At 44.5% G+C, this 17,373-nt stretch overlaps 1 protein-coding gene across 1 annotated transcript in view; it reads right to left on the reverse strand.

Moving 5' to 3' along the window:
• The window catches only part of ciroz (ciliated left-right organizer protein containing ZP-N domains), a 54,179-nt gene extending 37,241 nt beyond the window's left edge, over positions 1-16,938 (reverse strand). The window contains 1 exon segment of the mRNA XM_085967560.1: positions 16,851-16,938. Within this exon segment, the coding sequence (XP_085823686.1) occupies positions 16,851-16,938 (88 nt within the window).
• Between the last annotated feature and the right edge of the window lie 435 nt (positions 16,939-17,373).

Here is a 17,373-nt window from a genome sequence, read left to right on the forward strand (position 1 = left end):
TAACAAAATGGACGAGTTGACGGCACAAATAACTACATATGGGTATGATCTTGTGGCCATTACAGAAACATGGCTGCAGGGTGACCATGACTGGGAATTAAACATACGAGGGTATTTAACAATCAGGAAGGACAGGCAGGAAGGTAGGGGAGGTGGGGTGGCTATGTTAATAAAGGAAGGAATCACTGCAATACAGAGAAATGATATTGGGTGAAAGGATCAGGATAATGAAACAGTTTGGGTGGAGATAAGGAATAATAAGGGGAAAAAAACACTAGTGGGCGTAGTCTATAGGCCTCCTAACAGTTGCAACTCTGTTGGACGGAGTATTAATCAGGAAATAGTTGGGGCTTGTAATAAGGGAACAGCTATAATTATGGGGGATTTTAACTTTCATATTAACTGGACAAATCAAATTGGGCAGGGCAGCCTTGAGGAAGAGTTCATTGAGTGTATTAGGGATGGGTTTCTTGAGCAGTATGTAACTGAACCGACCAGGGGGCAGGCAACCTTAGATCTGGTCCTGTGTAATGAGACAGGCTTAATAAAAAATGTCCTAGTAAAGGATCCCCTTGGTACGAGTGACCATAACATGGTTGAATTCCAAATTCAGTTGGAGGGTGAGAAGGTTGGATCTCAAACAAACGTACTGAGCTTGAATAAAGGAGACTATGAAGGTATGAGAGCGGAATTGATTAGAGTGGACTGGGAAAATAGATTAAAGGGTAAAACGGTACATGATCAGTGGTGTACATTCAAGGAGTTATTTTACAACTTTCAAAAAATATATATTCCACTGAGGAAAAATGGGTGTAAAAGAAAAGACAGCCATCCGTGGCTAAGTAAAGTAATAAAGGATAGTATCCGACTAAAAACAAGGGCATATAAGGTAGCCAAATCTAGTGGGAGGATAGCTAAAAGATTGATTAAGAAAGGGAAAATAGATTATGAAAGTAAATTAGCTAAAAATATAAAAACAGATAGCAAGAGTTTCTATAGTTATATAAAAAGAAAAAGGGTGGCTAAAGTAAATGTTGGTCCCTTAGAGGATGAGACCAGGAAATTAATGGTGGGAAACATGGAGATGGCAAAAACGCTGAACAAATATTTTGTATCAGTCTTTACAGTAGAGGACACTAAGAATATCCCAACACTGGGCAAACAGGGGGCTCTGGGGGGGGAGGAGCTAAATATAATTAAAATCACTAAGGAAATGGTACTCGGTAAAATAATGGGACTTAAGGCGGATAAATCCCCTGGACCTGATGGCTTACATCCTAGGGTCTTGAGAGAAGTGGCGGTAGGGATTGTGGATGCATTGGTAATAATTTTCCAAAACTCCCTGGACTCAGCAAAGGTCCCGGCAGATTGGAAAACTGCTAATGTAACACCCTTATTTGAAAAGGGTAATAGACAGAAGGCTGGAAACTATAGACCAGTTAGCCTAACATCTGTGGTTGGTAAAATTTTAGAGTCGATTATTAAGGAGACAGTAACGGGACATTTGGATAAACATAATTTAATAGGACAAAATCAGCATGGTTTTACGAAGGGGAAGTCATGTTTGACAAATTTGCTTGAGTTCTTTGAGGACGTAACATACAGGGTGGATAAAGGGGAACCAGTGGACGTAGTGTATTTAGACTTCCAAAAGGCATTTGACAAGGTGCCACACAAAAGATTATTGCTTAAGATAAAAAATCACGGGATTGGGGGTAATATTCTGGCATGGGTGAAGGATTGGCAATCTAATAGAAAGCAGAGAGTTGGGATAAATGGTTCATTCTCAGACTGGCAATCAGTAACTAGTGGTGTTCCGCAGGGGTCAGTGCTGGGACCCCAACTCTTTACAATCTATATTAACGATTTGGAGGAAGGGACCGAGTGTAACATATCAAAGTTTGCAGATGATACAAAGATGGGAGGGAAAGTAGTGAGTGAGGAGGACATAAAAAACCTGCAAAGGGACATAGATAGGCTAAGTAAGTGGGCAGAGATTTGGCAGATGGAATATAATACTGGAAAGTGTGACGTTATGCACTTTGGCAGGAAAAATCATAGAGCAAGTTATTATCTTAATGGCAAGAAACTGGAAAGTACTGCAGTACAAAGGGATCTGGGGGTCCTGGTGCACAAAACACAAAAAGTTAGTATGCAGGTGCAGCAGGTGATCAAGAAGGCCAATGGAATGTTGGCTTTTATTGCTAGGGGGATGGAATATAAAAATAGGGAGGTACTGCTGCAGTTGTACAAGGTATTGGTGAGACCACACCTGGAATACTGCATACAGTTTTGGTGTCCATACTTAAGAAAAGACATACTTGCTCTCGAGGCAGTACAAAGAAGGTTCACTCAGTTAATCCCGGGGATGAGGGGATGGATATATGAGGAGAGGTTGAGTAGATTGGGACTCTACTCATTGGAGTTCAGAAGAATGAGAGGCGATTTTATTGAAACATATAAGATTGTGAAGGGGCTTGATCGGGTGGATGCGGTGAGGATGTTCCCAATGATGGGTGAAACTAGAACTGGGGGGCATAATCTTAGAATAAGGGGCTGCTCTTTCAAAACTGAGATGAGGAGAAACTTCTTCACTCAGAGGGTGGTAGGTCTGTGGAATTTGCTGCCCCAGAGAGCTGTGGAAGCTACATCATTAAATAAATTTAAAACAGAAATAGACAGTTTTCTAGAAGTAAGGGGAATTAGGGGTTACGGGGAGCGGGCAGGAAATCGGACATGAGGCTAGGTTCGGATCGGTCATGGCCCTGTGGGTGGCGGAGCGGGCCCAGGGGCCGTGTAGCCTGGTTCTGCTCCTACTTCTTGTGTTCTAATTCTGTGTTAGATTTCAGGAGGTGGTTCTATTCACAGGGATTAGTGAAGACCTCGGGAACAGGCTGCCAGCTAGGAGTCCTTCAAGAGTAAATTGGGCCTGTTCCTGGCTGGGGTGGAGATTACCTCTTACAGAAGGTAAGTACTGTAGGAAATACAGGGATAGAGTGATCTCCTGGACGAGTTTCGATCGCCTAGATGGGTCGGAGAGGAATTTCCCAGATTTTTTCTCCCAAATTGGCACATTGGGTTTTTTATCTGGTTTTTCGCCTCTCCCGGGAGATCACATGGGTTCAGGTGGGATAGAGAGTGAAAGTAGATTTGAGGTTAGGATCAGATCAGCCATGATCTTATTGAATGGCGGAGCAGGCTCGAGTGGCCGATTGGCCTACTCCTGCTCCTATTTCTTATGTTCTTATAAGCTTCTTCTTTCAATCTAATGCTATCCTTAACTTCTTTAGTTAGCTATGGTTGGATCACTTTTCCCATGGAGTTTTTGTTTCTCAATGGAATGTATTTTTGTTGAGAATTATGAAATATTTCTTTAAATGCTAGCCACTGCTTATCTACCGCCATACCTTTTAATCTATTTTTCCAATCTACCTTAGCCAACTCGCACCTCATATCTATGTAATTGGCTTTATTTACGTTTAAGACTCTAGTTTCGGACTTAGGCAAGTCACTCTCAAAATTAATGTGATTATTATGATCACTCTGCCCCAGAGGATCCTTTACTATGAGTTTGCTAATTAACCCTAAATAAATAGCATATCGATCATCAATAGAATTCAGTCAATAGCTTGTTCTCTACAACCGTGGCAAATTCTGGGACTTTGAGCCCTGGTCTTTCACCAAAGTTTCTCAATAAAAAAAATCCAGGGTAAAGAGTCAGATATTTATTAAACCAGGGCAGGCTCTTGTGTCAGTTATTTTCAGCGTCAGGTTCCTATTGACATAATAGGACCCCAATTTGCACGAGAGTATGAGGCCCCCACCTGACTCGGGAACCCCATATGCCTGAAATATCAGGCATTTTAAATCCTCCAGGGTTAGGGACGGAGCTGGGAATTCACCCGCTCCATTTTAACTGCGCCCCCCCCCGAGCGGTTTCAGGGTATGGCACCGTCTACTTCGAAGCCAACAGTAGTTAACAGCTGGAAAAAAATGCTGAAAAATCAACCAGCAATAGTTGGCAACATGGGCAACATGGTAACGCGGGCATGCAATGTATATGACCATCAATCTGCCTCATGCGGTGGTCTGTGGAGTCAATCCAGCAAACAGCAATGACCGAGCCTTTCCAATGCTTGTGTCCTATTGCCATGTTTTTTTATCAATATACTTGCACAAGCTATCATTTTTACTGGCAGTCCTCCATTACCACACTAAGGGAGCAAAGTACCTTTATTCAAAATATCTCCCCTTTTTAGAGAAAGAGGAAAAATTCAGTTGGTTTGCAGCTCCCATTAGCACCTTAAAAGGGCGCTAATGGGGCGCAAAGCAACTGGCGCCCGGGCGCGGCGATGATTGCGCCGCTCACAAAATTAACTAGACATTTTGCGGCGGCGCTAAACACTACCACCACAGATCGTGACGTCAGTCGAGTGCGCAATGCCCCGTTAGCGCCCCGGACCGGATATTGAGTGGCACCCCCTGCCTTACCGCCTGCCGCTAGCAACGACAGGTTGAGGGGAGTGTTTTGCAGTCGGGAAGGGACTGGGGGAGCGCTATTTAAAGGCAACCGCTTCCTGACTTTTTTTGTTGGTGACATTTTTGCACCACGCATTCTGAGAGAGAGAGAGACTTCTGGAGAGATTCAATGCTGTGTGAAGGAGTTTTGGGTACTGAGCAGCACTTTGCAGGTTCATTTTGATTTGACCTTCCTTGCATCGATTTAGAAGAGACTGTGGGGGCTGCACTCTGAGCTCTTTCCCTGGGCCTCTCCATTGTTCTTCCCAGCAGATTTGATGTACAGGTCTCTCCAAGCCGAGATTCAAGGCTGCAATGAGCAGGGTGTGGATGGAGAGCAAGATCGACCCTCACCTTTAAGAACTGGCCAGTGCCAGTGTGTCTGTGTTCCATTGCTGACTGACATCACATGAGCTTCGCCAGCGCTCTGAGGTAGCGCCTCGCTCCTCGGCCTTTGCGCCTTAAGACAGTTGTGAAGCGCCTGATTTAGCACTCGAATCACCTCCAGGGGCGAAAAAAGCCAAGTTTGCAGTCGGAGGCGATAATTAGCACCAGGCGCTAAACTTTGCGCCCAGCCGATAATTGCGCCCCAAACGGGGCGATACTGAATTTCGCCCCCAGAAATTCTAAACTTACTTTCAATTTGCCTGGCCCCTTTTTTTTAAATGCCAGTTTTATCCGCCAACATGAATACGCTCTCGCCTAGCCTCTCCCTCCCTGCTGGGCCACTGGGTGATACCAGGCTGGACTGGAGGGTCCCAAACCTCATCCAGTGAAAACAGTGGGAGGTAAGGGGCATTAAATTGCCCTCGGGGTTGGCAGACGGAGCCAGGAGACTCCGAGAAACCACACTGCAGGCCAGGAATGCACATGTCCAGCCCGGAGCATTGGTTTCCCGGGATTGGGCCACTCCAGAGTGACCCCCAGTCTAGGCTGACCTCCCATCTCGTCCTGTTTGCATTGGAGCAGCTCTGGTACACATGGGAATGAAAGTCCCATGAATCTACCACCAGGGGAGCTCAGTAGAAAAGGGGACCCTAATGGAGGGTCTCCTGCCACCAGGGGGAAGAGAGATTTTCAAAAAGAGGCCAAATAAGTTTAACGGTAAGTTTATGACATTCTTCTATAAAATGGGGGAGTACTTTGAATAAAACATATTCCCCTGGACTTTCCTTCTCCTTTCAGCAAGATAATTAATATGTGAAGAAGAAATTTATAACAGTAATTTAATTGCAAATGTGTTTTACAATTAAAATGAATCTTACTGGGTTGCTCCAGTGAACTAAAACATGTGGGCCTAGAAATTCGGTAGGCTTAGCGCCGCATTTGAGGCGCTAGAGGGCCTAGCGCCGGAGTTATGGCCAGTTACATAAGAACATAAGAAATAGGAACAGGAGTAGGCCAATTGGCCCCTCGAGCCTGCTCCGCCATTCAATAAGATCATGGCTGATCTGATCCTAACCGCCAATCCACTATGACAGGACTATCTCCTGAATCTAACAGCATTAGACACACGAAAAACAGGAGCAGGATCAGGCTACACGGCCCCTGGGCCCGCTCCGCTACCCACAGGGCCATGACCTATCCGAACCTAGACTCATGTCCAAATTCCTGCCCGCTCCCCGTAACCCTTAATTCCCTTTTCTACTAGGAAACTGTCTATTTCTGTTTTAAATTTATGTAATGATGTAGCTTCGACAGCTTTTTGGGGCAGCATATTCCATGGACCTACCACCCTCTGAGTGAAGTAGTTCCTCCTCATCTCAGTTTTGAAAGAGCAGCCCCTTATTCTAAGACTATGCCCCCTAGTTCTAGTTTCACCCATCATCTGGAACATCCTCCCTGCATCCACCCGATCCAACCCCTTCATAATCTTATATGTTTCAATAAGATCGCCTCTCATTCTTCTGAACTCCAATGAGTAGAGTCCCAATCTACTCAACCTCTCCTCATATGTCCATCCCCTCATCCCCGGGATTAATCGAGTGAACCTTCTTTGTACTGACTCGAGAGCAAGTATGTCCTTTCTTAAGTATGGACACCAAAACTGTATGCAGTATTCCAGGTGCGGTCTCACCAATACCTTGTACAACTGAAGCAATACCTCCCTATTTTTATATTCTATCCCCCTAGCAATGAAAGCCAACATTCCATTGGCCTTCTTAATCACTTGCTGCACCTGCATACTAACCTTTTGAGTTTCGTGCACCAGGACCCCCAGATCCCTTTGTACTTCAGTACTTTCAAGTTTCTTGCCATTAAGATAATAACTTGCTCTACGATTTTTCCTGCCAAAGTGCATAACCTCACACTTTCCAGTATTGTATTCCATCTGCCAAATCTCTGCCCACTTACTTAGCCTGTCTATGTCCCCTTGCAGGTTTTTTATGTCCTCCTCACTCACTGCTTTCCCTCCCATCTTAGTATCATCTGCAAACTTTGATGTGTTACACTCGGTCCCCTCCTCCAAATCGTTAGTATAGATTGTAAAGAGTTGGGGACCCAGCACTGACCCCTGCGGAACACCACTGGTTACTGATTGCCAGTCTGAATAGGAACCATTTATCCCAACTCTCTGCCTTCTGTTAGATAGCCAATCCTCTATCCATGCCAGAATATTACCCCCAATCCTGTGATTTTTTATCTTAAGCAACAATCTTTTGTGTGGCACCTTGTCAAATGCCTTTTGGAAGTCTAAATACACTACGTCCACTGGTTCACCTTTATCCACCCTATATGTTACTTCCTCAAAGAACTCCAGCAAATTTGTCAAACATGACTTCCCCTTCATAAAACCATGCTGACTTTGTCCTATTAAATGATGATTATCCAAATGTCCTGTTACTGTCTCCTTAATAATGGACTCCAAAATTTTACCTACCACAGATGTTAGGCTAACCGGTCTATAGTTTCCAGCCTTCTGTCTACTGCCCTTTTTAAATAAGAGTGTTACATTAGCAGTTTTCCAGTCTGCCGGGACCTTTGCTGAGTCCAGGGAGTTTTGGAAGATTATTACCAATGCATCCACAATCCCTACCGCCACTTCCCTCAAAACCCTGGGATGTAAGCCATCAGGTCCAGGTGATTTATCCGCCTTGAGTCCCATTATTTTACCAAGTACTACTTCCTTAGTGATTTTAATCGTATTTAGCTCCTCCCCCCCTATAGCCCCCTGCTTGTCAAGTGTTGGGATATTCTTCGTGTCCTCTACTGTAAAGTTGAGAAATTCCCTGGGGCCCTAAATCGGCGTTGCACCGGTAGCGCTGCGCCGGCACCGATGACGTCATCGGTGTGCGCAGCGTCCCGGTTGCCGTGGTAACCCGGCCCCAAGCCGAAATTCAGTTGCGCCCGCCTCGCCCGTGGCAGGCGCAACTAAGACTCTGGCAACAGAGTCTTCCCCCAGTGTGCGCCGGCGCATAAAGGTGGAGCGGCGGCCGGCCGCGTTCCCGACGGCCGCCTGCCTGCACCTCCCTTCCCGGACTCCTGCATTCCCCCCCCACGGCCCTGATCAGTGTCTGATGCGAGCCCGGCACTTCCCCGAGGTGCCGGGCTCAGATGTCGAGTCAATCCGCCGGACAGTTGTCGGCTGCAGGCAGCTCCTCCTTAACAGGAGGAGGAGGCCTGCAGTTCCCCCGCCTGCCGCACCGCATCGGGTGCCGCAGCGGGGGATTAGCGCCGGGAAACCCAAGTTCACGCCCGTTTTGAGGCGCTAAAGGAGGGTTTTAGCGCCCGCCGCCGTCTGGGCCCGGCGCACCCGAATTTTCGGCGCGCGCTGCCGCATTACCGCTGGCGCAAACTTTCTGGCGCTACAGCCCTGGCAAGACCAAAACCCAATTTCTAGGCCGTGGTGTTACTGCTAAAAATGTCAGTTTCAGATGGTGCTTTATGATTCGTATCAATATTTTATTAATAAATTGTCTGGGACCTTAAAACTAAAAAGTGATATTTTTAACTTGTTTCTGAGTGAAACCTTAAACGCCTGGTTTATTATCACTTCTTGTGGCTCCATATTTTTATACAGATTAGATCACTTGACAGTGATTACTAAAATAGTTTCAGGTTTAAATGAATGGTTTCTACCTTGTCACTTTACAACCATCCCTTATGGTTATGTTCCAACAAAGTCTTTACTATATTCATAGCTTTGCCTACGTACCGAAAATAATGCACCGGCTGTGAAGAAAGAAAGAACTTGCATTTATATAGCACCTGTCACATCCTCAGGACATCTCAAAGCACTTCACAGCCAATGAAAAACGTTTGAAGTGTAGCCACTGTTGTAATGTAGGAAACACGGCAGCCAATTTGCACACAGGAAGCTCCCACAAGCAGCAATGAGATAATGGTCAGATAATCTGTTTTAGCGATGTTGGTTGAGGGATAAATATTGGCCCCAGGACACTGGGGAGAACTCCCCTGCTCTTCTTTGTGAAGGGGTTAAAATGAATCCTCTCAGAATTCAGACAGCCGAGGTAACCACTAATTAAGTGATGCCAGCAAAATTAAAATCAGAACAAAGGAGTGGGGTCATGTGAAGATGAACTAAAAGGAACCAGGTGGCGATAAGAAATATCACAATAAAAATTGACTTACGTAAAAAGGCAAAACTAAACAAAGGATAGACTGAAAAGTGCTACTTTCTTATGTGAAAAACAAAGATAAGATGCAGCTGTGGGACAAGACAGAATGTATGTGTTAAGCGATAAGAAATGTGCTGCTTTAGCTAAAAATTGTAGACACAGCAGAATATAGGGGTCATGGGAATTTGACCTGTGACCAAAGGCATAGTAAGATGTAACTAACCTTTACTAATACTGAAAAGAATAAATAAGCCATATGTGATCAGGTGATTATTGTAATACAATGTAATTGGATGAAAATGGAATAAAAAGCTGTACCAACCAAGAGAGAACGAGAAGGGTGTCAATAGACCGTGGGGTCTATGACCTTCTCCCAGAACGTTCCGTTAATAAACTGTGTACTTTCACTTTTACTTTAAGACAGACTCGAGTGAATTTATTTTTCACCAACAAATTGGCACTGCGAGCAGGGTGCTACGGAACTGAAAGACTGCCCGTACCAGTGAACCCGGAGGAGAAGTCAAATTCTGACCGTCCAGAAATTGAGTCATCTGGGAAGGCGGAGGGACAGTGCCGTAGCATTACGAATCAAGCGAAAGTCTGTAAGAGGTGAGAGAACACAGTTGTGTGAGTGTGGATCACATGAACTAAGGGAACACTGTGTAGCAATAGAGGTCGCGAAGGAATGAGTGATTGACTGATCGACAAGGACAAGGAGGGTGCCGGTCTCATCGACCCTACCCTGAGCCGGAATTAAGAGGGCGATTGGGCCCCACGTGATGGCCAGGATCAAGTAGGCTGAGAGACTCCAAAGTACCCTGGGATCGTGAAGCCAATGAATATATGTGTGCTTAATTGTGATTAATTAACCACTTTAAATGTCTTTTACGACCACCGGGGGTGTTACTAGAGGTAAGACGGAGGGGAGAAATCCCAGGTCACGGACATACCACGAATAAAGACAGGATCATGGCAAACCCGCACAGAGAAACGCAGCAGAGTAGGTAAGACTGACGTAGGACTGGATATGGCGTCGGGGAAAGAGATGGAATGGGGACCCCCTGGGTCCCTTACCAGGCTCTATGCAGACGACCGGAAGGGTTTGATAGATAAGATGAAAAAGGATGGATGGGATCCGTCTAAAGTACCAGTGTACCAACGAGAATAGTGGGAGACACAAAAGGGAAGTAAGACAAAGAAAGCGGGAGTTATATTGGTACACCAATTAGTAACGGTCATTCAAAAGACCGAGGAAATTAAAACGAAAATGGAGAGAAAGGATAAGGAGATTGGCGATCTACAAGAGCAAGTGACAAAATTAGAGAAAAAATTGGCAAAACTAAAGGATAAACAAGGAGAAAGAAGATAGGGACACCGATGGAAAAAGAGGAAAAAAGAGAAACTTAGGCCTAGAAATTCAGTGGGCCTTGCGCCCACTTAGCGCCTAAAGAGGTCTTTTGCGCCGGCGGGGTGGTAGCGTGGAAATTGAGTGCAACGGTATTGGCGGCGGTAGCCGTTAGCGCTGCGCCGGGACCGATGACGTCATCGGTGTGCGCGGTGGCCCGTAACGCCCCGAAACCGCGCCGATCCCCATATTTATTTGCGCCCGCCTCCTCCGAAGCGGGCGCAAACAGCGAACAGAAAACGGGGCCGTCCTGCTGCCATAGTGGGGCGCTTTAAAGCTGAAGGTGCGGCCGGCCGCTTTTTCGGCGGCCGCCTGCCCGCACCTCCTTCCCCTGCCTCCTCCACCCCCCCCCCCCCCCCGCAGCATTGCCGGCTGGTTTCCGTGGAGCCCGGCACTTCTCCGTTGTGCCGGGCTCTTTTGCCGGCACTCGCGATCAGGGCTCCGGCCGTTGCAGGCACCTCCCCCTTAAGAGAAGGAGGAGGCCTGCAGTACCACAGCCTGCCGCACCGCATCGGGTGGCGCTGCGGCAACTAGCGCGCCGATATTCAGTTGCAGCGCCCCAAACGGAGGCGGGCACACCCTGGTATAGCGCCCGCTTCCGAACTGGGGCGCAGAAGACGAATATACGGCGTGCGCTAATGCCTCCCCGCCCAGCGCTAACTTTTGGGTGCGAGCGAGCTGCCCGCGCCCAAGTGAATTTCTAGGCCTTAAAGTTTTACTGACATGGAAGTTATTAACATTTGTGCTGAGACAAATAAAACACAAGATTTGCTGAGTGAAAGGAACCTTAAAAAATGCTGGAAATTCAGTTTGTGTGAAAGTGTGTGTTAAAGTGTGGAAGATTTCCTGACTATGAATGTTTAAGAAGTTACCCTATTTCTTTTGTCTGAAAGTCTGTCTTTAAAAGAAAGATTCTGTTATGTTTGTTTTAGCTCCACCCACTTCTCTGTGTTAAAAGCGTTTAAAAACTTTTGTCTTGTCTTGGATTTTGGAAGTTTTAAGAATGTGCGAATAAGATTGTGCCCCAAGAATTGGAAAAAACCTTTGAACTAATTTAAGTTAAGCTGGTGTGTAAAAACTGAGAAGAGCAACAAAAAGTTTGTTTAACAAAAGATTAAGTTTCAGTCTAAGATTTAACCTTGGAGTCGCGGTTGCTATGGTGAAATCTTCTAAAGCAGTTTGATTTGATTTGTTTAAATGTGAAAAACTAATTTTTCTCCAGTTATATTCAATGTTTTTACAGTATTTTGGAAAGACATCTGAAGAAAGGACAATAAGAAAATATGACGTAATTTACTGTTTTCTACAAGAATGTGCTATTTTGTTTTGTTTGTCTGTTCATAGTTTTACAAAAGATAAGCTTCTGCCTTAAAGTTACAGTTGCCAATGTGCTTGGAAGAAAATTAATTTGAATGTTTACAAGATCTGGATTAAATTGGAGTTATGAGGTTAATTAACCTATTAAAACCAGACTTTCATTGTGGCCACGGTGAAATTTTGGCTGGTGTAAATTTTTGTAGACCGCATTGAATAAGATAACTCCGTTCCGCAAGAACATCCGATAGTTGCAGAGTTCCTTACAAAGACTTACTTAGCTTGTGAACTTTGCTCAATCCCGTCTTTCTTCACTGTCCATATTACCTCCGTGTTCGTGTTTAGTTAAAGTGTGAAAACACAACTGTCTTTCGATCAGGAAAGTTCTTTTTTTTGATTTACGTGAATTGACGCAGTTGCGTGCATTTGATAATGTTTTGCTCCACCTTCTTAAAAACCTGCAAAGGAGTTAACCCTTTCCACTGACAGCTGTTTAAGTTTACCAAGCAACAACTTTAGTATGAAATCTAAAGATATTGGACATTATTACATTTAAGTTTCTTAATTTTAAGTTATTATTTCACCACAGTGACAGAGGGAAAATTAAGATTTGATAAATTAACCCCTTGGGCTCTAAGCAGAGTCACAATGGATTCCCTTCTTTCTTTTGTTATATGGAAGTTACCTTGTAAACTAATTGCAGCACTTCTGTCTCTAATGTTAAAAACACTGTGTAAGCTACCTAGCCTGAGAATCACTTGTTTCTGAAATTGGAAATGGAAGATAAATTGATAGAGATGAAATTGAACATTGACAAAACCTGTCAGTTCAACTGTACTGCTATTTGGATTTTGGGATAATTTTGAAATGACAAAATGGACTCAGGCACTATATATTTGGTTACTTTTGGGAAAATAAAAGATCCTCTAAAAATAATGATAATAAAATGTGTTAATAACTTGGATCAAGTGAGAACGTTTGATCTATGTTTTCTATCTTAAATATTGTACTGGACAGTAAAGTTTTTCCAGGACTCATGAATGAGATATGAATGGTAATTAAAGGAAAGTGAAAGATTGAAACAGGAGAATTACACTACTGAATGGGAATTTTCAAAATTTTCTAGTGAAAGTCAGGAAAACGTAGTTAAGAATAGTAAATTGATAGCTTTCTCTTGGAGACATTTGTGTCCCTGCCTTTAATGAACTTTTAAGAAAACTGAATTTGATAGTCTGGCCACTACCCAAGACATCGGGACCATGCAGAGGAAGATGAGCAAAGATCTCCAGGCGACTACAATCTTTCGATAAGATACCTGAAAGCCCGAGAAAGGCCTGTATCGGATGGCACATGTGGCACGATATTGAGATACTGATATGAGTGTGCAAATGTGATTCAATACGTATGAGGTAATTACCATCCAGGAATGTATGTTGAGTTTGCACTGAAGAATGGGTCTCAGACATGCTCAGTTACTTGACAACAGCAAGACATGAAATGGTTAATGTGGCTCAGGAGAGCGAGACAACTTTTAAAGCATACTCCATCGAGAAACTATCTAATTAATGAAACAATCAGAATAGAGTTAAATACACGGGTAGGGATTGAAGTTGAAGTGGAGAGTTGCATGGGATCTGGATTGGTACAATCGAGGGCTAAGGAGAAATCATGATTAGTAAGAATTATCCACACGATGGATACGAGCAAAAGAGAGATCTGGAGAATCTTTTAAATCCATGATTTGTTGATTAGATGTTAAACTGTAATGTATTTGATATGATTGTAAGACTGAATTTAACTGTGACTGTAATAATTGTGTTTTGTAGGTAACAGAGCGTGGGAAAAACCAGTACGAATCCAGTATGAGGTGATTTTAGTAGTGCCTCCTGTGTCACTACTACTGCAATTACCATGCTTTATGGGTCTAACAGGACCTGTCCCATAAACCAACACGTTTTTAAGTATGAGCTACACAATTATGTGGCACAATTCGGATACTCGGATATGACATTCCCCTGTTGTTTGTGGGTTTCAGTGAACTCATGATGCGACTGAACTCCTCCCTAAAGCATTTTTATGTTTTGCAGCAAGACAATTTGAAAATAGATATTGAAATTGACAGCATAGGGGACAACTCACATTGATGGGATATTGGGCTTAATACATCAGCACACCCTTAGGTTTGTATTATTTCACATGCTCTGGTAGTTATCCAACTTGTAATGATAGTGTATTTGATATATGTAACGTGTGCAGTAAGACTTTGATACATAAGCCAATTGTGTACTCATGCCCATGACTAACCAACACTAACAAATTAATTGAGCATACCGAAAGAGAAGATCCGAAGCAATGTAGAGGAGACCCCAGGCGGGGTAACATCAGGAAAGATAGAAGAAACAGAGGATGCCCCAGGCGGGGCAGAATTGGAACACCGGAACAGTGAATTGAATTTGAGTAAGGGGTCAAAGGTTGCTGCTTCTCCTCAAAGGAATGGACTGTAAGGAAGGGAGAAATCTTCAAGACTCCCTACTAACTAACGCCCAAGTTGAGAGAGCAATAAGAGCTAGCTAGATTAGTCAAGAGCCGATTGTGAGAAGTCAATAAGGATATTTCCTTCTCAAAAAAGGGAATTGTAAGAAATAGCTGTTAGATTCAAAGATGGGTTTTAATTCTTAGACCAGGGACTGACAACAGGCAAGTGGAAAAGGATAGCATAAATGCCAGCAAAGTCGAGTATCAAGCATCAAAAGACAAATAGAAATGATAAGGGAATGGTAAAATGCAAGGAAACAGGGAGGATAGCACCTGCTAGATAACAAGGAGCCACGAAACCCCAGGGGAAGGCTGGTGGAGTTGGCTATTTGGAGGATCTTGGGCATGGACTTATAATTGTTATTATAGTTGTAGTATTATTTTGTGTTATGATGACGGTTTTTGAATGCATGTTGTAGGGCAGCTGTGTCCCGAATAGTGCCGGTTGCTACAGTTGATATAATCAATATTGAGCCAGGAACCAAACAGTTAATGCGGGATAATGAACTGACAGAAGTAGGTACATACATGTAAAGCTCTTCGGTCATTTGCACAGACTACCACGCCCAGCACAACAAGATAGACAGAGGGGAAAGACGAACTTAGGTACTATCAGTATAGGAGTAATCCCGGGGATGGTAAAAGTGGAAAAGAAGTTGGTATCCCTAGCCAAAGTCTAAATTTGGTGCGGGACCAACAGGAGGGACTGAAGGGGTTAAAATGAATCCTCTCAGAATTCAGACAGCCGAGGTGACCACTAATTAAGTGATGCCAGCAAAATTAAACTCAGAACAAAGGAGTGGGGTCATGTGAAGATGAACTAAAAGGAACCAGGTGGCGATAAGAAATATCACAATAAAAATTGACTTATGTAAAAAGGCAAAACTAAACAAAGGATAGACTGAAAAGTGCTACTTTCTTATGTGAAAAACAAAGATAAGACGCAGCTGTGGGACAAGACAGAATGTGTGTGTTAAGCGATAAGAAATGTGCTGCTTTAGCTAAAAATTGTAGACACAGCAGAATATAGGGGTCATGGGAATTTGACCTGTGACCAAAGACATAGTAAGATGTAACTAACCTTTACTAATACTGAAAAGAATAAATAAGCCATATGTGATCAGGTGATTATTGTAATACAATGTGATTGGATGAAAATGGAATAAAAAGTTGTACCAACCAAGAGAGAACGAGAATGGTGTCAATAGACCGTGGGGTCTATGACCTTCTCCCAGAACGTTCTTTTAATAAACTGTGTACTTTCACTTTTACTTTAAGACAGACTCAAGTGAATTTATTTTTCACCAACATTTGAATAGTGCCATGGGATCTTTTGCATCCACTTGAGAGGTTTAACATCTCATCCAAAAGACGGCACCTCCGACAGTGCAGCACTCCTTCAGTACCGCACTGGAAGTGGCAGCCTAGATTAAAGTCTCTGAACCCACAACCTTCTGGTGTTCTGATGCACGAATGCTATGACCGAGCCCAGGTTGATGCTTCTATAAATGCCAGTTCTTTCTTTCATTCTTTGAAACTGAAAGCCAATTGCCTCTCCGTAAATCCACTGTCTGCTGCTTTATTGAATAGAAATGTGGGTATTGATTTTAACCCATCGCACCCGGCAGGAACGGAGCAGAGGGAGCCTTTAAAATGAAGTGTTCCGTCTTGCCGCCCCATTCCTGCTGGAATCCCATTGGCCACCATTGTAACTGCTCAGCGCGGCTCAGAGGCTGAAGCGGCCACTGGAAGCAGGCGGGAGCCTCATACATTTATGCAAATCAGGGTCCGATTACGTCAATGGGACTCTGATTGCACTTTGACCCGACCCGGGCCACAGTGGGGAGACCATCACAGCTTTCCCTCCAGGTCAAGGCAGGTCAGCAGCTGTCGGGAGGAGTAAGAGGTAAGTGCGACAACAACAACTTGCATTTAGATAGCGCCTTTAACACAGTAAAACGTCCTAATGCGCGCACCAGGAGCAATTATCAAACCAAATTTGACACCAAGCCACGTAAGGAGATATTAGGACAGGTGGCCAAAAGGTTGGTCAAAGAGATATGTTTTAAGGAGAAGAGAGAGGTGGAGAGGTTTAGGGGGGGAATTCCAGAGCTTAGGGCCTTAGCAGATGAAGGCACGGCCACCAATGGTGGAGCGATTAAAATCAGGGATGCTCAAGAGGCCAGAATTGGAGAAGCGCAGATATCTCGGAGGGTTGTAGGGCTGGAGAAGGTTACAGACATAGGGCGGGGCGAGGCCATGGAGGGATTTGAAAACAAGGATGGGAATTTTTAAATTGAGATGTTGCCGGACCAGGGGCCAATGTAGGTCAGCGAGCGCTGGAAGACTCCAAGGTAATTGGAAAACATTTCCTTTGTGGGGCAGGAGACCTCCTCCAGGCTCCACAATGAATGTCGTAGCCTCCCCTGCCCTGGACACCCCCTCTTCTCTCCCACAAGACCCTCCCGAAATCTGCTCCCAGTGACCTACCTGCTCACCAGCGAACCTCCTCTGGAGACAGACAGCAGCCTCTGGATTCTCGAACTTGCTCTCCTGCCCTCCAGCAAGCTGCCACTTTCCAACCATTTTGCTTGTCTTTGCAACCAGTATCTCCTCAATGACATCAGCTTTTACCTAAATTCCCCTTGCCACTTCTCCTTCAATCTCTTTGCCTTCAAGGGCTACTGCAATTCCTCCTTCCTTCACATCAACCCTGACCCCTATATATTGCTGCAGGACTTTTCACTGTTCTCCATCACTCCGCCCCCCACCTCCTCCAGTGTCATCTCCTCTACAAGACCCACCTCTTGCTCCCTCAATAACCCTTCCAACCAAGCTCCTGACCACTCAACTGCCTTCCCTTGCCCCAGTGTTCACCAACATTGTTAACGGCTCCCTTTGCACAGGCAACGTGCCCTTTCCTTCAAAACTGCCGTCATCAAACTCCTTTGTTCTTTCCAACTATGGCCTGTAACTAAGCTCACTTTTCTCACTCAGTTTCTTGAACCTGTAGTCACCACC

Source organism: Somniosus microcephalus, chromosome 25 (assembly GCF_052327205.1).
Source record: "Somniosus microcephalus isolate GS21.2 chromosome 25, FLI_Smic_1.0, whole genome shotgun sequence".
NCBI classification, from domain to species: Eukaryota; Metazoa; Chordata; class Chondrichthyes; order Squaliformes; family Somniosidae; genus Somniosus; species Somniosus microcephalus.